General features: G+C 44.9%; 2 protein-coding genes across 2 annotated transcripts in view; one reads left to right on the plus strand and one right to left on the minus strand.

The window, feature by feature from the left end:
• Positions 1–26376, plus strand: part of LOC311487906 (uncharacterized protein) — a gene marked incomplete at its 3' end in the record, with an annotated part of 253376 nt that overhangs the window by 63046 nt on the left and 163954 nt on the right. The window lies entirely within an intron of this gene.
• On the minus strand, positions 1837–25327 carry LOC311486137 (uncharacterized protein; the record flags this gene model as incomplete). The annotated part of the gene is made up of 6 exons (XM_084541899.1): positions 1837–2012; positions 2446–2691; positions 3340–3660; positions 4029–4346; positions 24328–24414; positions 25321–25327. 6 exons carry the CDS (start codon positions 25325–25327, stop codon positions 1837–1839), a joined length of 1155 nt encoding a protein of 384 aa, XP_084398025.1.

Here is a 26376-nt window from a genome sequence, read left to right on the forward strand (position 1 = left end):
CTCTGTGTTAGCCCTGTGATAGACTGGAGACCTGTCCAGGGTGGACCCCCCCTCTAGACCAATGACAGCTGGGATAGACTGGAGACCTGTCCGGGGTGGACCCCCCCTCTAGACCAATGACAGCTGGGATAGACTGGAGACCTGTCCAGGGTGGACCCCCCCTCTAGACCAATGACAGCTGGGATAGACTGGAGACCTGTCCAGGGTGGACCCCTGCCGCTCGCCCGATGACAGCTGGGATAGGCTCCAGCAGACCCCCGTGACCCTTAACAGGAATAACCGGGTATAGAAAATGAATGAATGAACATCCTTGTTTCATGGTCTGAGTCCTCAAAAGGCTCTCTGAATCTAAGCCTGTGCACAGCTGTGTTCATGAAATGTGAAAATCCATACTTTGTTGTAGAACTATAATAAAGATATTCCTGGGGAATAGCATATGTTAGTTAGGGGATTGTAAATGGCTCCTTCTTTGAACTATTGGCCTTTGAACCCTGACTTCTGAGAAGTTCTGAAGGGCTCTAATTCTGCATCAAAAGGGGCTATAGACATGGGACAAAGTGCTGTAGAAAGCTTATGAACTCAGCTGTGTGACTATACCTATAGTGGATATAGACAGAAAGTAGGGGCGGCGCTGTTCAAAATGGTAAACATGTATTTTCACCCACTTGACAATTATATACTTAAATTCTGGTCACAGAAATGTGTTTCCCACACCCTTAAACCCCCGGCTATGTGTTCATGTTATTATTTATAACCTCCTATTCAAGGAAATCACTAATCGTTGTAGAAACTACAAATCCCTTGAGCTGCGACATGTAGCTTGATACCAAGTCACGTGATATTTGTAGTTTTTCGGTTTTCAAACACATATGTTAAAATCGGGGTGTAAAAAAGATATATATACTGATTACATTGAATATCTAGTATTGCCGAACTAGTGATGACATTGCTTTAAGTCGATATATGTTAAGAAAAAGTGAAGATAGTTAATTTAAGATGTGTTTAGAACCGCGCAATATAGATTTACGCCAAACAGCATTGCAGTTTGGTTCTCCCACTTCAGTAGGCAGGGTTTGGATTGGTTTATCTGCTGAACACATGAAATATTTACTACAGCCGAACTTGTAACGGCAGTGATTATAGTTGCTTTAAGTTAAGAAATGACACACAACACTGCATTTGAGTCGTTTATTTGAAAATATTATGAAGCTTTGCTGTAGCTTGGTTGAGCGGCAGAAACCGAACGCAGCCAATTCACGGCGGACAGCTATAGACAGGAATCGAATGAGTCCAATGACGGAGGTTGACCGGCCGATCACCTCAGGAGGCCGGCAGCTCGTCTCTGAGATGAACCGCTGCTCCTGGTTCCACAGGTGGCGCTTCACTTCTCCGAAAACGCCCGAGCAAACTTCCAAACAGGCGTTATTTGAATAAACTGATCACATATTCGGGATCTACACGGTTACTTTCTAGCATGAAAAAATATTAAAACTTAATTAAGTGATGTATTAACGGCTCTAGAGCTACTCACCCTCAAACGTAACAGTGAGTTGTAATTTGTGCATGCAAAACAACAACTGTGACCGGATCGCTTAACTTTGAAACGTAACATGAGGTCGCAATTCGCAGTTGTACACACGACTTGTGGTCGTTTTTTTTGAGGAAGACAGTGTCTTTTGAACTGTACTGATAACTACTTCATCTGTGTGCATGAAACAACAGCACCACCTAGAGGCTGCACGATAGAAACACACCAACTCCTCCCACTTGACTTATTTGGTCAAAATCAATCAACAATGAACCAGCAGAGGAAGAATCAGTCTGAAGGCGTTCCAGTCAGCCTTTTGAGGTGATGAAGGTGAATCTTAAATGTTTCTCCTCCTGCTCAGCAGTGAAGCAGCTGATGATTCCTCCAGGATCCACATTCAGATGGAAGCAGGAAGAGATCCAGACGGAGCTGAAGATGTGAGGGAGCAATGAAACCATCTGGAGACGGTGGAAATCCACAAAGACTGATATGAAAGAAGAAGAAGGAAGTGTTCAGCTGATCAGGACAAATATCTGGAGCTCAGCTTTCCTGATCTATAGTCTAAGACCAACGAAGACAACATGTTGATCAACACTGATCTTTAAAGAGTCTTCAGACCAGGACTAGGAGCTGACAAAGAGTCCTCCTCTCTTCATCCATCGTCCATCAGATCCTTCACTGATCAATAATCAAAGATCAACAACCTGATCAAACTGACTCTTCAGCCATCAGAGGAGACGTTACATCCTGGACCTGGACTCTGTCTGCAGAGGAGACACAAGACAGTTAGAGACAAAGAAAGAAAGGAAAGAAGAAAAGAAAGAAAGAAAGAGACAAACCTTTCACTCTGAGCTCCACTGTTTTCCATCTCAGGATGTCTCCCTCCTTGTTGTAGACTCCACATCTGTATCGTCCACTGTCTCTCTCTCTGGGGTATTTCAGGGTCAGACTGAGGTCTCCAGTTTTTAGCAGCTCTTCATTCATCTTCGTTCTGTTTCTGTAAATCTGGTCCTGGTCTTCAAGCTGGTCAGAGCCGTTCTGATACACATGGACCATCCTGGGGTAACTGTCCTTCCACTCCACTTTAGCGTCTTCAGGCAGCTCTGTGGTTCTGAAGGGCAGCTGGACAGACTCCACCCCCTCCTCCACCTCCACCTGACAGACTGAGAGGACAACAAATCCCATCATCAGCTGTAGAGACAGCAGCAGCAGCAGCAGCAGCAGGTTTTCATGACTTTATTGAATGATTGTAGAGAAAGCTGAAGGACAGAAGCAGATGAGAGCAGAAGGAACAGGACAGAGATCTAGAAAGGTGTTGCAGATGATCAGAGTCTTGATGGTTGGTTGTTTGTCCATGTGCTGCTTCACAGTAATTTCTCCTGTCAGTGTGGAGCTGCTGTCTGCTGCTTTTCTATCTGGATCTAACATGTGACAGTGAAGAGAAGAAGAGTTCAGATCCTAACATGACTTCAGTCTCTTTGTCTCTCTGTGGTGTCAATGAATCTCAGCTCCACCAGCATTTCAAACACAGAACCCTTCATCTCATCAAAGTCTCAGCTCAGCTCTACATTAGTGTTGGATCAATAACGTCCAGCTCTGATCACATGTTTGCTGCTGAAGGATCACTGTCAGTGTTTCTCATCTTCTCTCACTGATCAGAAAGTCTGGCTCCAACACTGACTGGACATCAATCAAATACTGCAGCTACTGCACCAGACTCCATTCACAATCCACTCCATTCAAGCAGAGGAGCCTCTAGATCAGGGCTCATCAGCTACAAAGAAAAAAACTAAAGAAAGAAACAAACAAACCTTTGACTCTGAGCATCACTGTTTCCCCTCTCAGCGTCCTTCCCTCCTTGTTGTAGACTATACATCTGTATCGTCCACTGTCTCTTTCTGTGGGGTATTTCAGGGTCAGACTGAGGTCTCCAGTTTTCAGCAGGTCTTCATTCATCTTCGTTCTGTTTCTGTAAATCTGGTCCTGGTCTTCAAGCTGGTCAGAGCCGTTCTGATACACATGGACCTTCCTATAACTGTCCATCCACTCCACTTTAGCGTCTTCAGGCAGCTCTATGGTTCTGAAGGGCAGCTGGACAGACTCCACCCCCTCCTCCACCTCCACCTGAGGGACTGAGAGGACAACAAATCCCATCATCAGCTGTAGAGACAGCAGCAGCAGCAGCAGGTTTTCATGACTTTATTGAATGATTGTAGAGAAAGCTGAAGGACAGAAGCAGATTTCTACCATACCTCCAACTAAAGGACACAGTTCAGCTTAAAGCTTTCAACAGGTCACTATCAGTGTATGTTGCTCTGTCAAGTGCTTCGTGTGTACCTGTATCTACAGTACTGACCTCTGACCTCTGACCTGTATCTACAGTACTGACCTCTGACCTGTATCTACAGTACTGACCTCTGACCTGTCTCTACAGTACTGACCTCTGACCTGTATCTACAGTACTGACCTCTGACCTCTGACCTGTATCTACAGTACTGACCTCTGACATTGAGCTTCACTTGTTTCTTCATCAGGATGTCTCCCTCCTTGTTGTAGACGGTGCAGGTGTAGGTGTCTTTGTCTGTGGGGTATTTCAGGGTCAGACTGAGGTCTCCAGTTTTCAGCAGGTCTTCATTCATCTTCGTTCTGTTTCTGTAAATCGGGTCCTGGTCTTCAAGCTGGTCAGAGCCGTTCTGATACACATGGACCATCCTGTGTCTTTCCTTCCACTCCACTTTAGCGTCTTCAGGCAGGTGAGCTGTGGTTTTGCAGGTCAGCTGGACAGACTCCACCCCTGAATCCACCACCACCTGGGGGACTGAGAGGACAACAAATCCCATCATCAGTTGTAGAGACAGCAGCAGCAGCTCTGAGCACATTGAAGAGAAATATTTGGAGTGAAACATGTTTGACTGGTTCCAGTCTGAAATATGTCCCATTCTCCATTGAACAGAGACAAGTTAAGAAGTGTAAACTACTGATGTATTAAATGTTAAATGTTCAACTATCTATTTATGAAGTGAATGAATGATTTCAGAACATTTCCCTGTGTCTTAATCAGTTTCATTCCTTTTCATTCTTATTTCCCAGCACCAGCAGCAGATTGTCTTTCTTGTCTTCTGGCTCATGTATGGTCGAGGGCCTTCTTACCCAAGAACAAACAGGAGCTCTCTAATTATTCATTAATGACACTAAAGTTCTTCAGTTGTGTGTACCATCACTTTAGGATCTAATCTGTGCTGATGAATGATTCATGCAAACAATGATCTTCAGTTCTCATCCTGAACTTGACAAAAACATCATTTATCAGAAGAGGATTAATGACAGAACTTCATGACAGACTTGAATCAATCAATCAAATCAAAGCTCTTTAATCCATTTATCTTTTCTACCTCATGTTCCTATGATCATTAATAAGATGAGTTAACATTTATTGTCATTATCCAGAGACCACTACAACCACATTAGAATAACTACGACTGAAGGTCAACTATAAAAAACACTTCAATGAATGAGTGAGTGAATAAAGAAGATAAGATCAAATAATAATGTTCTCCAGAACTGTGTTAAGTAGTCAGGATGAGGTAACAGGTTAAATCCATTGTGGATGTTATGGTGAAATTGTCCATATAGTTAGTAATGCACATGTTAATTAGGAGCAGGGGACGTTAGTGGCTCATCTAGAAGCTGAATGTCCTGAGAGCACATTTGTTATCTCTGATGTTGAAGAATAGCTAGAATAGAATAGAATGCCTTTATTGTTACTATACACATGTACAATGAGATTAAAAGACAACTCCAATAAAAGGGTAAAAACAGTGTAAAAAATAAACAATACAATATAAACATGGGTAATATACAGTGAAGATAAATATAAGTAAACATAAAGTCACAGTACAAAAAAAGGGAGGTAAGGTGCACAGTGTTATATATATGTTATTGCACATTATGGTAAGAAATATTGCACATTATATTATTGCACATTATGGTAGAATTTCACATTATGGTAAGAGGTATTGCACAGTGTTTTTCAGTAAAGACTGAGGAGAGTCTGGGGGTTGGGGTGGTTGGACTGTGAAATCAGTGCATATGAGAGTTCAGAGTGGTTATTGCTTTAGGGAAGAAGCTGTTTTTAAATCTGTTTGTTTTGAACCTGATGCACCTGTAGCACCTCCCTGAGGGCAACAGGTCAAACAGGTCAGAGCCAGGGTGGGAGCTGTCTTTGGTGATGGTTATTGCTCTGCTGAGGCAGTGGGAGGTGTAAATAATAATAATAATAATAATGCATTTTATTTATAGGCGCCTTTCTTGGCACTCAAGGACACCGTACATACATTCATAAAAGAAACAGCAATTCATAAAAAGAAACAGTAATTCATAAAAGAAACAGCAATTCATAAAACGAAACAGCAATTCATAAAAGAAACAGCAGAGAATAAAATATGGGGGGGGGGGGGCAGAGTAATTGTCATCAAGTGGCGTAGGCAGTTTTAAACAGATATGTTTTGAGTTGAGATTTGAAATGGGGAAATGAATCAATATTTCTGAGTTGGGGTGGTAGTGAATTCCAGAGACGGGGAGCAGAGCGGCTGAATGCTCTGCTCCCCATGGTGGTAAGACGGGCAGTAGGGACAGACAGATGTACGGAGGAAGATGATCGTAGAGAGCGGGAGGGAGTGGGAACATGGAGGAGATCAGACAAATATGGGGGAGTGAGGTTGTGAATGGCCTTGAAAGTAAGCAGGAGGACTTTAAATTGGATGCGAGATTGAACTGGGAGCCAATGAAGTTTTTGAAGGACAGGAGTGATGTGGTGAATGGAGGGGGTTCGAGTTATGATGCGGGCAGCTGAATTCTGGACTAGTTGAAGTTTATGGAGAGATTTGTGTGGAAGGCCAAAGAGGAGAGAGTTGCAATAATCCAGACGGGAAGTGACGAGACTGTGAACCAGGATGGCGGCAGTGTGGGGGGTGAGGGAGGGGCGGAGGCGATTAATGTTACGTAGGTGGAAGTAAGCAGACCGAGTAATGTTATTGATATGGGATTGAAAGGATAGTGTGCTGTCAAGGATGACACCCAGACTCTTAACCTGGGGGGAGGGTGAAACGGAGGAGTTGTCGATGCTAAGAGAAAAGCTGTCGGTTTTGGATAGAGTGGATTTGGTGCCAATGAGGAGGACCTCAGTTTTGTTACTGTTAAGTTTAAGGAAGTTATGGGTGAACCAGGTTTTTATTTCGGAGATGCAATCAGTAAGGGAGGTGGGTGGGAGAGCGGACGAAGGTTTGCTGGAAAGGTAGAGCTGGGTGTCATCTGCATAACAGTGGAAGTGAATATTAAATTTGCGGAAGATATTGCCGAGGGGGAGGAGATAGATGATGAAGAGTAGGGGCCCCAGGACAGAGCCCTGGGGCACACCTGAAGTGACGGAGGAGGGGATGGATTTAAGGGACTTAAGTTGAATGAACTGAGTGCGGCCAGAAAGGTAAGATGTGAACCAGTCTAAAGAAGTGTGGGTGATGCCAATGGAAGACAGTCTGTTGAGGAGGGTGGTATGACAGATGGTATCAAAGGCTGCACTCAGGTCGAGGAGGATGAGGATGGTGAGGAGTCCAGAATCAGCTGCCATAAGGAGGTCGTTGGTAATTTTGATAAGTGCTGTTTCAGTGCTGTGGAGTGGGCGGAAACCAGACTGGAACTGTTCATACAGGTTATTATGGGATAGGTGAGAATGGAGTTGGGAGGCAACTGTTTTTTTCGAGGATTTTGGAGATGAAGGGTAGATTAGATATAGGACGGAAATTGTTGAAGTTAGAGGGGTCTGCACCAGGTTTTTTCAAAATTGGGGTAATGGCAGCAATCTTGAAGGATGTAGGGACAGTTCCAGTGGTGAGAGAGGAGTGGATGATGGCAGAGATGAGAGGGGCAAGGGAGGGGAGGCAGGTTTTAACAAGTTGTGTGGGGAGGGGGTCAAGTTGACAGGTGGATGGCTTGGATTTCCGAATAAGTTCTGTGATTTCTGAAAGAGTGGGGAGCTGGAAGGAGGAGAATGAGTGTGTGAATGGGTGGGAGTCGGCTGGGATACTAGAGTGAGGAATTGTGCCAAGGTGCTGATGAATATTCTGAATTTTTTCGATGAAGAATGACATTATGGAGTTACAGAAGGAGGTAGTGTACAAGTGAGGGGGGAGAGAGTCTTGAGGTTGGGTGATATTGTTAAGTAGGGAGAACAGTGACTTAGAGTTGCCTTTGTTGGCAGAGATTATACTGGAGTAGTAGTGGGTTTTGGTGCGGGTAATGGAATCCTTATAACATAAGATGTGGTTATTGTACATTTCTTTGTGAATAGTGAGACCTGTTTTTCTGAAGAGACGTTCAAGTTGGCGACCTTTGGCTTTCATGAGACGAAGGTCGGATGTGAACCAAGGGGCGGAAACAGAAAAAGAAAAAGATCTGGTTTTTAATGGAGCGAGGGAATTAAGGATATTATGGAGACCGGTGTTGTAATGAGAGACCAGAGCATCAGGAGTGGATAGATTGTGGATGTCAGGGAGGCAGGAGGAATGAATACTTAAGGTGAGAGTGGCAGGGTCGATATTCTTTATATTCCGAAAAGTAATAAGGCGTGTTTTTTTGGAGATGGAGAGGGTGAGTTTCACTGTAAATGAGAGGAGAAAGTGATCAGTTATGGGGAGTTCATCGGCTGTAAGGTCCAGAGGGGTGACACCATGAGGACTCTCAGGAAGTGTAGCTGCTGCTAAGCCTTTTTGATGACTACCGTGACGTTCTCTGTCCAGGAGATGTTGGTGGAGATGAGGACGCCAAGAAACCTGAAGGTGTGGACCCTCTCCACACACTCGCTGTTGATGTAAGGGGGGGCTGGGTCGGTGCTGTGCTTCCTGAAGTCAGTGATGATCTCTTTGGTTTCCTTGGTGTTCAGAGCAAGGTTGTTGAACACCAGGCTGCTAGCTTCAGGACCTCCTTTCTGTAGGCAGCCTCATCACCCTTTGAGATGAGTCCGACCACTGTAGTGTCGTCAGCAAACTTGACAATGCGATTGTTCTTGTGGGTTGAACTACAGTCGTGGGTGTAGAGGCAGTACAGGAGGGGGCTCAGCACACAGCCCTGTGGGGAGCTGATGCTCAGCGTGCAGGTGGAGGAGACGTGGGGTCAGTTGGTGAGAAAGTCCTTTATCCAGGTGTACATGTGAGAGGAGGAAGGCCGAGAGTGTCCAGTTTCATGATGAGTCTGTCCTGGATTATTGTGTTAAAGGTTGAACTGTAATCCACAAAGAGCATCTGGACATTGCTCTGCTGCTGCTCCAGGTGGTTCAGCACAGAGTGGAGAGCTATGGCTATGGCGTCCTCTGTGGATCTGTTCACAGGATATGCGAACTGGTGAGGGTCGAAGTCTGGGTGGAGATAGTCCTTGATGTGCTGCAGAACTAGTCTCTCAAAGCACTTATGATTACCCAAGTAAGGGCCACCGGATGGTAATCGTTCAGGCTGGTGATGGGAAACTTCTCTGGCACCAGAATTATTATTGCTGATTTTAGGCAGGGTGGAATGACTGCCTGGGCCAGGGAGAGGCTGAAGAGCCTGGTGAAGGTGGGGGTGAGCTGGTAGACGCACGCTCTAAGCACCCTGCCAGCTACTCCATCTGGGCCGGCAGCTTTCCTGGGGTTCACTGCCAGGAGCACCCGTCTGACATTGTGCTCCTTTACAGTGAGTGGAGTGGTGCAGGAGCCAGGTGGGGGCGGGGGCGGGGGCAGGTGGGAAGCTCCTGTATCTCCTTCCAGAGGGCAGCAGACTGAGCAGGTGGTGGTCACCAATGATCTTCTTGGTCCTGGAGAGGCAACAAGAGAAGGCCATGTCATCCAGGGAGGGTAGAGAGCAGCAGTCATCTTCTCAGCTGACCTTTTGACCTCATGACCCTCAGCAGCTTTTTCTGCTGTGCAGCCAGGGCACCACATGGTGATGGAGTATACTAGCACCATCAGCAGCTTCTCCTTCAGTCTGATCCATCTCAGGAGTATTCTCACTGCTTGGCCTTCCTCCCTGTGGTTGTGCTGTTGGCTGACCAGGATAAGTCCTCACACTTATGTTTCTTCAGGAATCTGAAAGTCTGGACCCTGTCCACACAGACAATGATGGCTGTCCTCCTTTGTGTCCTAAAACTTGGACAACATAGTCTGAGACCTGATGGGAGCCACTCACAGAGTGCAGAATGAGTGAGGGATCTCTCTGGATCCATTGAGCAGACAGAGCTCTACCAGGACGTCCAACGATTTTAGACTTTTGTGATGGTGTGTAAGCATGTCTGGTAGAAGAGCATGCTCTCCATGAAGGAATGGTAAGAAGTCCTGATAATGTTTTCATTCACCCCAAAGGATCTCAGCTTCCTCAGTAAACATTGTCTTTGCCAACATTTCTTGAGGATTTCCTCAAACCCATTCAGTACAGAGCCATGGTGGTGAGGTGGGTCCAGCAGGACTGGGTTATCAGCAAATTTCACCAGATGATAGTTTGGCTGAGTGGAGCTGTAGTTGTTGGTGTAGAGGATGTAGAACAGAGGTGATAAGACACAGCCCTGGCGGGAGCCAGTGGAGGTGTGGAGGATGTCTGAATAAAAGTTATTGACTAGCACCCTGTGGAACACCCAGAGCTGCTCATCACAGTGCCTTAAGGTCTGCCCACGGATGTTGTTGGATTTAGTCCTTCTGAGGACACTGACCACCTCTTCCCTGCTGAAAGTAAATGTTAAGTCACCAAGATGAAGTGATTAGATGACAGTCTGTAGTTCTGCGCTGTTGCCCTTCTCAAATCTGGTAAAAAAATGAGTTGAGGTCATTAGGAAGAGATGCTGTGTTGGAGCCATCAACCTGGATGGGTTTACGACTGGATGACAGAGAGTTCACAGCTGCCATGTTCTTCAAGCCCCGCCAAGTGTAATGATGGTGGCTGTAGGCAGGGCTCGACAGTGCGAGCTCCTCGTCGCAAATGCGAGTAAAAAATTGTTCAGTGCGAATTGTGAAATGTAATTAGTAGCACGTGTGCGACTACCGAATTTTACCGTTCAATAAATGTTTAACGATGCGTTGTTGACGTTTGGAGGTTGTGGCCGGTTGTGCACTTGAATGCAGCCTCAGCTAAAAAAAAAAAAAAAAAAAAAAAACGTGATTTACATGTAGTGAGCGTGCTTGCCGACGTGCTGCGGAAGACCGTTAAAGGCAGAGGGAGTATCTATGGCAGGGGTGCTCATTACGTCGATCACGATCGACCGGTAGATCTCATTGAAATGTTAGTCTAAAACATTCATCCGTTGCACCTCCAAAACAAACAGCAAGACAAACGTTCATCTTTACTTATGTTTACTTTATATTTGCAACATAGGCTACCCTCAGCGGCATAAATCCACAGCCACGCACAACTTCAACAACAAACAATCAAGACTACCGTCTTTCTTAAAGAGACAGCGCTATTTTTCTAAAGGTGTAGTGCACCATTTTTTCTTGATAAAAATAAAAGCAAAGATGAATAGGGCTTTTAACACTGTAGCAACAACTAATATGACAATTAATGTGAAAGTAGGTTTAACTCTGACTGGCAGAAAACTTTCCCGTAGCTCCTTTACGAAAACGAATAAATGTAAGCACTGCAAAGCACAGAAGCAAGCAGCTGGAAAGTCCATTTATGTCACAAGCAACGCAAACTTCAAATGAGATAATTTAGTGAAACACAGTCAATCACATAGGCATTGTGAACCCTGTCTGTTGTATGAATGTTCTATGTTATAACACAGACCAAATAAGCTTAAGTCTGTTGTCAGTACTTGTACTTGTCTCTGCACTTTTTGGAGAAGTTTACTTGCTGTTTTGATACTGTCTCAGTTGCACTGTGCAGATTGGCACCTATAAATAACTGACAATACATGAGTTGTTACAGTATTATTCTCTCTGCACTCTTTAGAGAATATAACTAAAACTTAAAAAGCTATGAATTCAATTGTTTTTCCTTATAAATGCCTCCTAGTTGACCTCATGTCACTTTATTAAAGAAAAACACTTTATTTGGTAACTTTTCATCGTGCCCCTAAAATTATTTGTGTGCTACTAGATTTTTCAACTTAGTAGCACACGTGCTACTTGGGAAAATGCTAAGCGTCAAGCCCTGGCTGTAGGTGGAGCAGGCTATTAGCATCGAATCAAGAGTAGCTAGTCAGTGACTCAGTGAGCCAGCAGACAACACAAAGAGGTTTCTAACTTGGTACTTGCCTGTAGACTTGTACTCACCTGTTGACTTGAACCTTTCACCTATTGACTTGAACCTTCACCACTTTCAGTACACAAAGCCTATATCTAGTGATGGTCCTCTGACACCCGAGGCGCCGACACATGCGTTTATATCAAACCACTGTACCGAGGCGTGGTTTGGTCAAGTGACTAGTGATGTTTGAAGCACTTGAGTGACGTTCGAAGCAGTTCAAGTGCTTCAGCGGGCATACGAATCACCTTGTGGTGATATAGACAGAAACTTAAACTCTGTAAACCTGCTGTGAGGACATCTAAGATGTGGACCAGTGAAGCTGTGAACCGCTTAAGGACATGTTTGGACTGTACTGACTGGGACACTTTCAAGGCGGCAACAAACAGTTTGGACGAGTACACAGAAGCAGTGACATCATACATCAGCTTCTGTGAGGACTGCTGTATTCCAACACGCACCAGGGTGAGTTATAACAACGACAAACCCTGGTTCACAGCCAAACTCAGGCACCTCAGGTTGGAGAAGGAGAAGGCATTCAGGAGTGGAGACAGAGAGAAATTCAGAGTCAAAGTACAAGTTTAGCAAAGCAATGAGGGAAGCTAAACGACAGTACTCAGAAAAGCTGCAGAGCTCTGTCTGGAGGGGCTTCAAGAACATCACCAACTACAAGCCCAACCCCCCCCCCCCCCCCCACTCTGTGAACGACTCACGCCTGGCCAACGACCTGAATGAATACTTCTGCCGCTTTGAAAGACAATGGGACAGTACCACGTCCACCACCCCCCACGATGACACCTCTCCCACCAGCATTGGTATCTGTGAAACCTCACAGGCCCTCACACCAGTGCCCCCCTCCTCCCCGACAACAACAATGGCCAAGGCTCCCTCACAGCCGGTGGACTCAGAGCTTCCCTCCTCCATCTCACCTCTCACCATCCTGGAGAAGGACGTGAAGAGGCTGTTTACGAGGCAGAACCCCCGCAAGGCTGCTGGACCAGACGCTGTGTCTCCATCCACCTTGAAGCACTGTGCTGATCAGCTGTCTTCAGTGTTCACGGATATATTCAAGATCTCACTGAAGTCATGTCACGTGCCAGCTTGCTTCAAGGCCTCCACCATCATCCCAGACCCCAAAAAGCCAAGGACTACTGGTCTCCATGACTACCGCCCTGTTGCCCTGACATCGGTTGTGATGAAGTCTTTTGAGCACCTTGTGCTTTCTCACCTCAAGGATTTAACAGACCCATTCCTGGACCCCCTGCAGTTCGCCTACATATCAAACAGATCTGTGGATGACGCCGTCAACCTGTTCCTCCACCTCATCCTCCAGCACCTGGACTCCCCCAGATCATATGCCAGGGTCCTGTTTGTGGATTTCAGCTCGGCCTTCAACACGGTCGTTCCGTCTCTGCTACAGGACAAACTCTCCCAGCTGACCGTGCCTGACTCCATGTGCAGGTGGATCACAGACTTCCTGTCTGACAGGAGGCAGCATGTGAGGCTGGGAAAACACATCTCAGACTCCCGTACCATCAGCATGGGTTCCCCTCAAGGCTGTGTCCTTTCTCCTCTGCTCTTCTCCCTGTACACCAACAGCTGCACCTCCAGTCACGAGTCTGACAAGCTCCTGAAGTTTGCGGATGACACCACCCTCATCGGGCTCATCTCAGGTGGAGACGAGAGCACCTACAGATTGGAGATTGACCGCTTGGTGACTTGGTGCAGCCGCCACAACCTGGAGCTGAACGCCTCCAAGACAGTGGAGATGATCGTGGACTACAGGAAGAACACAGCCCCACTCCTCCCCATCATCCTGAGTCTGCCACTAGTGGGAGTCATAGGCTAAAGCAGGTGGGAAAAGACCTGACAGGAGGTCAAGTATCACCAGTAGTGCCCCCTACCGTATTGCACAAAACTTGGTGGGCTTGTAAGGAGTCATTCAGAGATTATTATTGTCAAATAAAAACAATAACTTAATCTGAAGGTTGATATATTACTAGTATTTACATGCTATCTTTGGAGGTGTAGGGGACCCTGTTGTCCTATCAATCTTCCCCCTCTCTAGAAAGTAAACTTAAGGGATTGCCCTGTGGAAGAACTCTTCTTTATCTGGCCAATCTTTACATCTTAGCAGTAAAGGTGCCAGTCTCTTATGCTGAACAGACCCATGCTAAGGGCCTCTCTGAATGCTGAGGACATCAACTGAGCAAAAAAAAAAAGATTTACAATTCTCTGGAATTTCCCACTCTCTTTTCCTGATCGAATTAGTCTCAAATTGAAAGAACATCAACAGGATCTCCTGAACCAAAAAGGATAGATGAGAGGGAGTTACTTCTCCTACTTCATATGGACAGAGTCTAGAAACCTTAATATTATACTCCATAACGTTTTAAATCCATGAGTCATTAATTCTTTCTTTTCAGAGATACACACATGCACACATGCCGGACACTTTCTTTCTCCCCCTCTCCCAGAGTGACCAGGGGAGGAAATTCACATAAGCGTCATAAATTCCTCACCTTCCAGAGTAAAACTCTGATATGTTCACTTCTCTGTATAAGCCAAAGCTTGAAACTATGTCTACTGAAATTGTAATAAGTTGGTAAGTCATATATTGTTTTTCAGGAAGTGCATAGGATCACAACGAGACAGTTTTGATCCTTGTACGATGAAGCTAGCCCAAATTAAATTAATTTGCTACAGTAAAGATGGATCAACGGTGCCCTCAAGTGGCTACCCATAAACATATTTTTTCTCTCTTTTAAACCACTGTTAAAATTAAAGTGTGTTGAATCTTAGGTATGTTCTTATACTAAGAGTAACTGTTAGTTGAAACTGTAGTATGAAATTGTTATCTTAGAAACCACCACCTTTCCTTGGCAAAAGATCTCCCATAAGGAAGATCCTGATGTTATTAATTTACTGATGCTTGTAAGTTATTTTGATTTTGTCATTCGTGTCACCTTGTAATGTTGTAACGCTGAATGTTGCTGTATAGGAAAGGACATTGCTAACAAGCCATGGTGAGTTATGGAATAATTAGTTATTATAAAGTAGGTTAAGAAGATCAGTTAATAGCATATCTTTAGACAAAGGCTATAGGCGTTCCCTTCTTTTTCCGCGTGAAGAATTTGGAAACCCGATCCAAAACACACGCTGAAAAATGAACAGATAAAACCAGGGGGACGCGCTCATCTCCTCACTTCAACTTTCTTCAACTTTTACTTCACGCCTCACTTTTACTCTTTTACTTCAACTTCAACATTCTTTTAACTTTCTTCTTTGCACATTTATTCGCGTTTTTATACTTCGTAACTTTGTCTTAGCAATAACTTGGAATCCGTCTGCAGCAGTTTCCAAGCTCTATTTGTTTCTTGTTGGACCCTTTTTCTCGATGCACAATTTTTGTAGTAAACTTTCATTTTTAAGTTTATGCATTTTTCTATTCTGTGCTTAGTACTAATTAAGAAAGCCAACCTTGTTTATAAGTTAGCCAGCGTAGTCAGTTGGAGACTTCAAAGTGAGGCCCAATATCTTTTCCACAGACCAAGAAACAAAGAGGCTGTCGCCATAGCAACGATGCCGTTTCAGAGAAGTGTGACAATCTAGTGGCAGCCTCTGGCTGTACACCTACAACGCTCTCTAGCGTCTCCGCTGGGTGTTGAGTTGCAAATCACGCAACGAGTAGCTGTCTACTGGTTGGCATCTCAAATTACTCTAGTGAATGTCTATGGACCTAATGTGGACAATCCCACCTTTTTTAGAAATGTATTTCTCACTATATCCTCTACTATGACAATATATAATTGGTGGTGGCTGTAACTTGGACTGAGGAGGCTTCCTCAGACCAAGTTGAACTGCTTTGAGCACACAGACTGGGTAGTGTTCAAAGTAGACGCTGATGTAGAGGAATACACGTCATCTGTGCTGTCCTATATTCATTTCTGTACTGATGCTGTCCTACCCACAAAGACAATCATGGTCTTTCCTAACCAGAAGCCATGGGTGGAGGGCACAGTGAGGCCCCTGCTAAAAGCCTGGGATGCAGCTTATAGATCAGGAGACAGGCTGGCTTACAGCAGGGCCCGGAAAGAACTGAAAAAGGGCATCCAGCTGGCAGAACGCCTGTACAAGCAGCGCATTGAGCACTTCAACGACAACAACCTACGTAATATGTGGAAAGGCATCAGGACCATCACCGACTAGAAGTGCAGCGACCAGCAGGTCAGTCATGACCCCACACTGCCTGACACCTTTCACACCTCCAAGCGGCAGAAGGACTGTACACCTTCTTGAGCCAGTGTTGGAACATCAGCCTCTTGTCCTGCAGTGGTACCAAGTGACCTCCACCTTTAGAGGATCAACACCAACAAGGCTGCAGGTCCAGATAAGGTGTCGGGTCGGACCCTGAAATCATGTGCTGACCAACTGGCAGAAGTTTTTCTTCCATCTTCAACCTGTCCATGCAGCTTTCCACAGTTTCTGTCTGCCTGAAGTCATCCATCATTGTGCCTGTGCCCAAAAAAACCCACCATCACCTGCCTCAATGATTACTGTCCCATCGCTTTGACCCCAATCATCATGAAGCGCTTCAAGAGGATCCTCCTAAAGTACATCAAGGACGCCATCCCTGGTGGCCAGGACAGCCTGCAGTTCGCCTACAGGGAGAACCGTTCTACAGAGGATGCTGTCTCGCTTGCATTTCACACGGCCCTGACTCACCTATGTTAGGTTGCTATTTGTGGACTTCAGTTCAGCCTTCAACACTGTTCTTCTGGACATGTTGTCCCTGAAGCTCCTCAGTCTGGGTTTGTCAGCATCGTTCTGCTCCTGGATCAGGGATTTCCTCACCAACAGACCCCAGGTGATGAGGATGGGAGAGTCCACATCTGCTTCACTGTTCGTCAACACAGGCACACCACAAGGTTGTGTGCTCAGCCCTGCCTTCTTCACCCTCTTCACTCACGACTGCTCTGCCACCCACCCCACAAATATGGTTGTGAAGTTTGCGGACAACACCACCGTGGCGGGTCTTATATCCAACAATGATGAGGCCCACTACAGAGGAGAGGTCCAGAATCTGACACAGTGGTGCTCCAGGAATAATCTCATCCTGAACACCAGCAAGACCAGTGAGGTCATAGTGGACTACAGGAGGACCAGAAAGACTGAACATGGTCCTCTCTGCTTACATGGGGAGGCAGTGGAGCGTGTGGACAGCATTAAGTTCCTGGGCATCCACATTTCCTCCTACCTCTCCTGGACTGTGAACACTTCACACCTGGTGAAGAAAGCTCAACAACGGCTCTTCTTTCTCAGGTAGTTGATGTGGAGTGGACTCTCTTCACAGCTGCTCATAAACTTCTACAGAGCAATCATTTAAAGCATCCTGTACCTCAGTGTGACAGTGTGGTACGGCAACTGCACAGCACAGAACAGGAAGGACTTAGCTCAGGTGGTGAGGACAGCGCAGGGGATTGTGGGCTGTAGTCTACCAGATCTGGAGTCCATGTATGCTGCCTGAGTCCATAAGAGGGCCAGACGCATCACGACAGACCCCACCCACCCATGGACATGTACCTCTTCCTTCACGGAAAAAGATACAGAAACATCAAAACCACATCCAACAGACTGAGAGACAGCTTCACCCCCCCCCCCCCCCCCCCACACACACACACACCCTGCACACACACACACACACACACACACATTCAACCCTCCCCCCTGACCCTGCCCACCCCCCACCATGGACACTTTACAATCATTGCAATGTTTATACAAAATTAGGTTTACAAAGTTTGCTGCTAACTATTCACTCCTATGTATATATCTGTACAGCTGTATTTTTACTTTTTATCTTATTTTATTCTTATAGTTAAAAATTGCCTTTTCTATTGTCTTTTTTATATTGCACTATTTAAGCCAGGAGCTACCGGACAAAATTTCATTATGTTCTCACATGATTCTTGAACTGTGTGTTGGACACACCGAAGGACCGCTCCACAGGTGTTAATGTTTCTCATTCACACGCCAGAAAGGGCTTGCTTCAGTCTATAAATGATCTTAACCTAATTGAGGTCTGGAGGAAGCTTCATCTTTACAAAAAGGAGTTTTCATTCATTCATTCGTCTTCTGTACCCACTTATTCCTGTGAAGGGTCGCAGGGTTCTGCTGGAGCCTATCCCAGCTGTCACTGGTTTAGAGGTGGGGTCCACCCTGGACAGGTCTCCAGTCTATCCCAGCTGTCATTGGTCTAGAGGGGGGGGTCCACCCTGGACAGGTCTCCAGTCTATCCCAGCTGTCACTGGTTTAGAGGTGGGGTCCACCCTGGACAGGTCTCCAGTCTATCCCAGCTGTCATTGGTCTAGAGGGGGGGTCCACCCTGGACAGGTCTCCAGTCTATCCCAGCTGTCATTGGTCTAGAGGGGAGGTCCACCCTGGACATGTCTCCAGTCTATCCCAGCTGTCATTGGTCTGGGGGGGGGGGGGGGGGGTCCACCCTGGACAGGTCTCCAGTCTATCCCAGCTGTTATTGGTCTAGAGGGGAGGGGGGTCCACCCTGGACAGGTCTCCAGTCTATCCCAGGTCTCCAGTCTATCCCAGCTGTCATTGGTCTAGAGGGGGGGTCCACCCTGGACAGGTCTCCAGTCTATCACAGGGCTAACACAGAGAGACACTCACACCTACGGCCTATTTAGAATCACCAATGAACCTAACCAGCATGTCTTTGGACGGTGGGAGGAAGCTGGAGAACCTGGAGAGAACCCACGCAGACACAGGGAGAACATGCAAACTACACACAGAAAGGCCCAGTCGGCCGATGGACTCGAACCCGAATTCGCTGTGAGGCATCAGTGCTAACCACCACACCACTGTGCCGCCCCAAAAGGAGTTACTCAAATACTTATAAAACTTCATCACATACCTCATGTGAAAGAGTGTGCTTATGACAGTAAAGTGTTGTCGGATCATGCTCCCATATCACTTAATCTTTATATACTCAGGCTTGCCAGGTGTCCTCCCAGGTGGCACCTCCAAACAAAATGGCTGCAAGATCCCAAATTTGTCCAATTTCTTTGTGATAATATAGACAACTCAGACCAGTGCGGGCACACGATGGGAGGCATTTAAAGCTTATATTAGAGGTGCGGTGACAGGCTATACAAGTAATAAGTCAAAGTTCCACTATAGAGATCTAATCAACCTTGAGGCCCAGATTAAAGCTCTGGAGCCAGAGCTATATAAAAACGACAGTCCAGAGAAACATAAGGAGCTCCTTTTGTTGAGAACTAGGTATAAGGAACTGTCCACCAGTAAAATTGCCGCAAATCTTCTTTGGGTGAAACAGTCGTATTATGACCAAGGAGATAAGGCTGGCAAGTTTTTTGCATGGAGAATTAAAAAATGCAATCTCACAGAGCTATAAATTCAATTCAACTAGGAAATGGAGACCATTCGGTGGATCCAGTTGAAATTAACTCCTCCTTTAAAGCATTTTATGAATCCCTTTATCAATCAGAATACTCAGATGACACATAGTTGCAGTCTGATTTTTTGGACAAAATAGACATTCCAACTATGGCAGAGCATGATAAGATTAAACTGGACAATCGCTTAACGGTCGATGAAATGTCAGAAGCTGTGCGGAATATGAAAAGTGGAAAGACCCCAGGTCCAGATGGGATCCCTATAGAACTCTATAAATTGTTCCCAGATAAACTGCTCCCCCCTCTGCTACAAATGTTTGAGGAAGCATATGAGTCAGGAATCCTACCCCCATCCCTACGAACTGCACTAATCACCCTGGTCCCAAAGCCAGGCAAACCACCTACAGAAAGGGGATCTTATCTTCCTCTATCCCTAATGTGCTGTGACACAAAAATACTTTGTAAAGCCTTTGCAAGGAGGCTAGAAAAGTACGTTCCATCCTTGATTACCAATGACCAGAATGGTTTTGTTCTAGGATGCCAAGCATTTCATAATATACGCGTATTGAATATATTACATGAAAAGCGAGATGATAAAGATAATGCAATCCTGTCGCTGGATGCTGAAAAGACCTTCGACAGGATTGAATGGAAATATCTGATAAAGGTCCTGGCAAGATTTGGATTGGGCGACAGTTATCTTAAATGGTTGAAGCTCCTATATACAAATCCAACAGCTGAGATATTGACAAACAATGAGATATCCCAACCATTTAGATTACACAGAGGCACATGACAAGGCTGCCCCCTGTCCCCCCTTAAAATAGAAGAAACAGAGCACATAATCTCACCCTGCGGGTGATATTATTATTTATTTGTCATTTATCTGGCATCATCTATACCAACACTAGTTCGTCTAATAGAATCTTTTGAGAAATTCTCTGGATATAAGGTTAATAACTCCAAATCCACCATTTTGTTTTTGAATAAGAATGAGAGACAAAACCCACAGATCATCACGCCCTTCACAGCTTCGCAAAAGGGTTTTACATACTTGGGGGTCAATATTGTTCCAGAAATTGAAAATATTGTCGCCTCTAATTATGATCCTTTAGTACAGTCCATTACTGAATCTCTGAATAGATGGATGCCTATGCCCATCTCCATATTAGGCCGCATCAATGTTCTTAAAATGTCAATTTTGAACAAATTTCTTCATTTATTTCAATCTGTTCCTCTCCCACTTTCTCAATCCTTTTATTTATTTTTTTTTTTTTTTGCAAACTCAGAAAGCTGTTCTCAAATTTTATATGGAGCAACAGACATCCAAGTCTACGGCTCTCCCTATTGTGTCTTCCCTATGATGGCAGTGGACTTCAAGTCCCTAACTTACAATGGTGTTACTGGGCAGCACAGCTGTGTACAGCAACGTTTTATTTCTCTGCGTCTGATCCTCCAGCATAGCTAACTATTGAACATACTACAACATCAGGTCTACCTCTTCAGTCATATTTGTATTCTGCTCAACAGACGAAAAACCCATTTGTTAAAAATAACCTCTCTGTTTGGCATGAGGTGCACGCCTATACAGGGGATGCACCCAAACTCTCTCAGTTTTCCCCAATATGGGGTAATGATAATTTCATACCCGGTAGATCGGATGGTGGATTTAAACTATGGGCTAACAGAGGTTTATATAAAACAATTGACCTATACAAAGATGGGAATCTAATGACCTTTGATCAATTGGTCCGTAAATATGATATACCTAGAAATCACTTCTTTAAATACTTTCAATTAAGGACCTTCATAAAATCGGAGACTCACTCCCTGGATAGACCTTCCATGTCAGCTATAGAAAAGTATATTGTAAGTAACAAGGATGCTCAAGGTCAGCTGTCAGTACTGTATGGTATGTCACGATCCAAATTGAAGGACAACTCCCACCCAGAAGAAAACATTACAGAAAATGCTTGTCTAAAGGCACAAACAAAGACTTTAAACACAGCACTAAAACTTACACAATACAAGTGGCTATTCAGAATTTATGTGACACCTGTTAAGCCACATTGCTATAACCCCAACATTCCTGACAGCTGTACTAAATGTAGTGACAATGTTGGCACTCTGCTGCATTGCATGTGGGAATGCCAAAAAATCCAGTTATTTTGGAAAGATGTAATCTACATGATTACATGTATGATCAGAGGTTGCGCGAGAAGTTTTCATTGTCTGTCATTTTGACTGACAGGATCATAAAAATCCTGTCATAATCTATTTTAATTCTATTTTAATTAAGTCACTTTAATTTTTTTTAAATGTTAATAATGACATATTCAATAGTATTTAATTTTCATTCATTTTTAATTAATATGGTGGAAAACAAGATTCGGCTCATATAACCGGCCATCAAAGACGACTCAAGAATCATGAATCTAGAGTCTACTTAACTGGCTCAGTTGAGTCCTACCACATTTGATTGATATATAATCAATAAACGACACCATTCAAACATCTTACGTCTCACTCTGCAGAGAAACAAAACGTACTACCAGACTTGACCACTAGCAAACTAAGGCACTCAGACACTCACTCACTTACGCACAATACGCAGAGAAACGAAACTTAACCGACTCTTACACTACTAATTAAGAATGACAAGATCCAATTAATATGATCACTTGCCACCAAGTGGTCCGGTGGTGTGAACTGCAATCTATCAAAATGACGGAAAATATTCGGTTAACGCAACCCCTCCGTATGACTAATATGGTGGTTCCACTTGAGGCAAAGCTCTGTATATTAGGTATTCATCCTGATAACTTTGCACCGGGCTGCAAAACTGCACCCATGATTGTTCTATCCTCGCTTCAGGCTAGGAGAGTGATTGCACTGAGGTGGAAAAGTATGGATAGCCCTACAACTGGAATGTGGTTACAGGAAATGGTGTCATGCTTGACACTAGAGAAATTAACTTATGTTGCCAAAGGGAAACTAAATAAGTTCACAGAGATATGGAACACTTTTATGCAGTTCCTGAAAAGTGATCAGACTGAAATTGATGACTAAAATTGATTGGCGGCACTTGTGGAAGCTGGCATGCCTCTTATAAATAAGCAGGACCGCTACTGATTTCCCTGTCCCTGTGACTGTATGTTCTCTATGACAATTAATCGAGACTGATAAATTGACCCTAACGAGACATTCAAAAGGTATATCAAACCCTCAAACCCTATGGAGGACTAGAAGGGATTTACTGACATCTGTTTTACAAGATGACTTCTTTCCAGATTTGAGGAATACCAGATGAACAAAAGCATCACCAATGAACCACAACAGCCTTCAATCTCATCACCTCATCGTCCACAAATGACTGACAAACTTTAGGAAATGCAACGGAGAATAAGGCCCTGAAATAGCAGAAGATACACCAAGCTGTTGATGGATACGCTGATGATGATGATGGTATGTTTCAATATGAGATGAGACGAGGACAAGACAGGACAGAAATGAAGTATTGTGGAACTCATTCTAGAGCTTTGGAAATGAAATGTCAGCACTTTTTGTCCAAATGATTTCAGCTGCACTTTTCTACATTTGATCAAATGTTTCTTCAGCAAAGAAAGTTTAAAAGGAAGAATATTGTTGCAGATGAGTTAAGTCGAAGAAAAAGAATAAGTCGAGTCCTCACTTCAATCCAGGTGGTGGTAATGAGCCTAAAGGCTGCCAGCTAACGTCATTAGCCAACAGAAGACACTTTGGTTTCCCGGTGCAACGTAACGGTGATGGCACACGAGTGACTTGTTTGACAATATGGCTGATGTGAGAGTATGTTCCCTGTTTACATTTTATTGTGTAATACAACATTGAAAATGTTAGTTTCTTCTAATGAAGTTACCAAAGTTGCCAGTTGCTACCTGACTACTACAAGAAATTGTGCTTTTTCTTTTCCTCTATATGAACAAAATTAATTAATGGTATGAGAATCCTCCTAATACATTTGTTTTTCGTTTTATTCTATTTTCTACTTTTATTTTTTACTTTTATAACAGGAGGTGGTTTTTAGTTTTCTCATTCTGTTCAAAATAACTGAAAAAAAAGCTAGTCTTATACATGTGTGAGTTTTTGTTTTTTTTTCCCGTTGCACCGAACTGTGACCCCCACACCGAGGTATATACTGAACCTTGACTTGTGTATACCGTTACACCTCTAGTACGGACCTGACCTGTATCTAAACTACTGACCTCTGACCTCTGACCTGTATCTACAGTACTGACCTCTGACCTCTGACCTGTATCTACAGTACTGACCTCTGACCTCTGACCTGTATCTACAGCACTGACCTCTGACCTCTGACCTGTATCTACAGTACTGACCTCTGACCTGTACCTACAGTACTGACCTCTGACCTCTGACCTGTATCTACAGTACTGACCTCTGACCTCTATCTACAGTACTGACCTCTGACCTCTGACCTGTATCTACAGTACTGACCTCTGACCTGTATCTACAGTACTGACCTCTGACCTCTGACCTGTATCTACAGTACTGACCTCTGACCTCTGACCTGTATCTACAGTACTGACCTCTGACCTGTATCTACAGTACTGACCTCTGACCTGTATCTACAGTACTGACCTCTGACCTCTGACCTGTATCTACAGTACTGACCTGTATCTACAGTACTGACCTCTGACCTCTGACCTGTACCTGCAGTACTGACCTCTGACCTCTGACCTGTATCTACAGTACTGACCTCTGACCTGTATCTACAGTACTGATCTCTGACCTCTGACCTGTATCTACAGTACTGACCTCTGACCTGTATCTACAGTACTGACCTCTGACCTGTATCTACAGTACTGATCTCTGACCTCTGACCTGTATCTACAGTACTGACCTCTGACCTCTGACCTGTATCTACAGTACTGACCTCTGACCTGTATCTACAGTACTGACCTCTGACCTCTGACCTGTATCTACAGTACTGACCTCTGACCTGTATCTACAGTACTGACCTCTGACCTGTATCTACAGTACTAACCTCTGACCTCTGACCTGTATCTACAGTACTGACCTCTGACCTCTGACCTGTATCTACAGTACTGACCTCTGACATTGAGCTTCACTTGTTTCTTCATCAGGATGTTTCCCTCCTTGTTGTAGACGGTGCAGGTGTAGGTGTCTTTGTCTTCATCTGTGGGGTATTTCAGGGTCAGACTGAGGTCTCCAGTTTTCAGCAGGTCTTCATTCATCTTCGTTCTGTTTCTGTAAATCTGGTCCTGGTCTTCAAGCTGGTCAGAGCTGTTCTGATACACATGGACCACATCATCTCCACCGTCCTTCCACTCCACTTTAGCGTCTTTAGGCAGGTGAGCTGTGGTTTTGCAGGTCAGCTGGACAGACTCCACCCCTGAATCCACCACCACCTGGGGGACTGAGAGGACAACAAATCCCATCATCAGCTGTAGAGACAGCAGCAGCAGCTCTGATGGTAACAGGACGTCTCTGTCCATCCTTGTCTATGTGTCTCATGTTGGTGGAGGACTCTCAGTGTTCAGTTTGTTTGAGGACGTGGATCAACCAGGTGACCTGAGCTCACCTGACGTCTGTCACACCTCTGACACAAACCAGTGGAAACTAGTTTGTGACTGAACAGCAGTTTTCTTCTTCAGGACATTTGGAGCAGTTACCAAAGAAGAAGTCAGGAACTAATGAGGAACCAATCAGATGAATGGATGAGGAAGAACCCTAACCCTCTGCTCTGGTTTTACTGGGACTGGGAGAGACCTGGACTCATGAGCTCAGAGCTCAGGTCCTGATTGAGGACGTCAGGAGCTTCTGATTAGAGCTGGATTGTGTCTCCGTTTGTCCCTGATGTCTTCCTGACTCGTTCCTTGGTAACTAGTCAAAGCGTCCTGTAAAGTGCTGCAGACATGTTTGATGAAGAGTTTCTGACTTCTGGAACTAAACCTGGAAGTTTCTCTTCAGCTCTCTGTAGCAGCTGTTTGAACTCTGAACTCTTTCAGCAGCTGGAACAAGTCTCCTCCACAGGACACATGTTACCATCAGCATTATGGGTAGTGTAGTAGTAGAGACTCACCTGACATGAAGTAGTGTCGGAAATGATACCGAAGACCCCCAACGACACCAAGAACAACCAGGAGAACCAGGAGAACCAGGAGAACTATGGCCCAGGTTGGAAATCGTTCTGTGGAGAAACATAAAGAACAACATGACCTCTGACCTCTGACCTGTATCTACAGCTCTGACCTCTGACCTGTATCTACAGTACTGACCTCTGACCTGTATCTACAGTACTGACCTCTGACCTCTGACCTGTATCTACAGCTCTGACCTCTGACCTCTGACCTGTATCTACAATACTGACCTCTGACCTGTATCTACAGCTCTGACCTCTGACCTCTGACCTGTATCTACAGTACTGACCTCTGACCTGTATCTACAGCTCTGACCTCTGACCTCTGACCTGTATCTACAGCTCTGACCTCTGACCTCTGACCTGTATCTACAATACTGACCTCTGACCTGTATCTACAGCTCTGACCTCTGACCTCTGACCTGTAACTACAGTACTGACCTCTGACCTGTATCTACAGTACTGACCTCTGACCTCTGACCTGTATCTACAGTACTGACCTCTGACCTGTATCTCCAGCTCTGACCTCTGACCTCTGACCTGTATCTACAGCTCTGACCTCTGACCTCTGACCTGTATCTATAGCTCTGACCTCTGACCTGTATCTACAGTACTGACCTCTGACCTCTGACCTGTATCTCCAGCTCTGACCTCTGACCTGTATCTACAGTTCTGACCTCTGACCTCTGACCTGTATCTACAGCTCTGACCTCTGACCTCTGACCTGTATCTCCAGCTCTGACCTCTGACCTCTGACCTGTATCTACAGTCCTTACAGTACCTTTGAGGTGGTGGTGCAGCACTACTTTCTCTCTCAGGATGTCTTGGCCTCTGTAGACGGTGCAGATGTATGATCCAGAGTCTCTCTCTGTGGGGTATTTCAGGGTCAGACTGAGGTCTCCAATTTCCAGCAGGTCTTCATTCATCTTCGTTCGGCCACAGTAAAGGTTGTCCTGATTGGTAAGTTGGTTGTTTCCGTCTCGATACACATGGACCATG

Source organism: Chelon labrosus, assembly GCF_963514085.1.
Source record: "Chelon labrosus genome assembly, chromosome: 1".
NCBI lineage: Eukaryota > Metazoa > Chordata > Actinopteri > Mugiliformes > Mugilidae > Chelon > Chelon labrosus.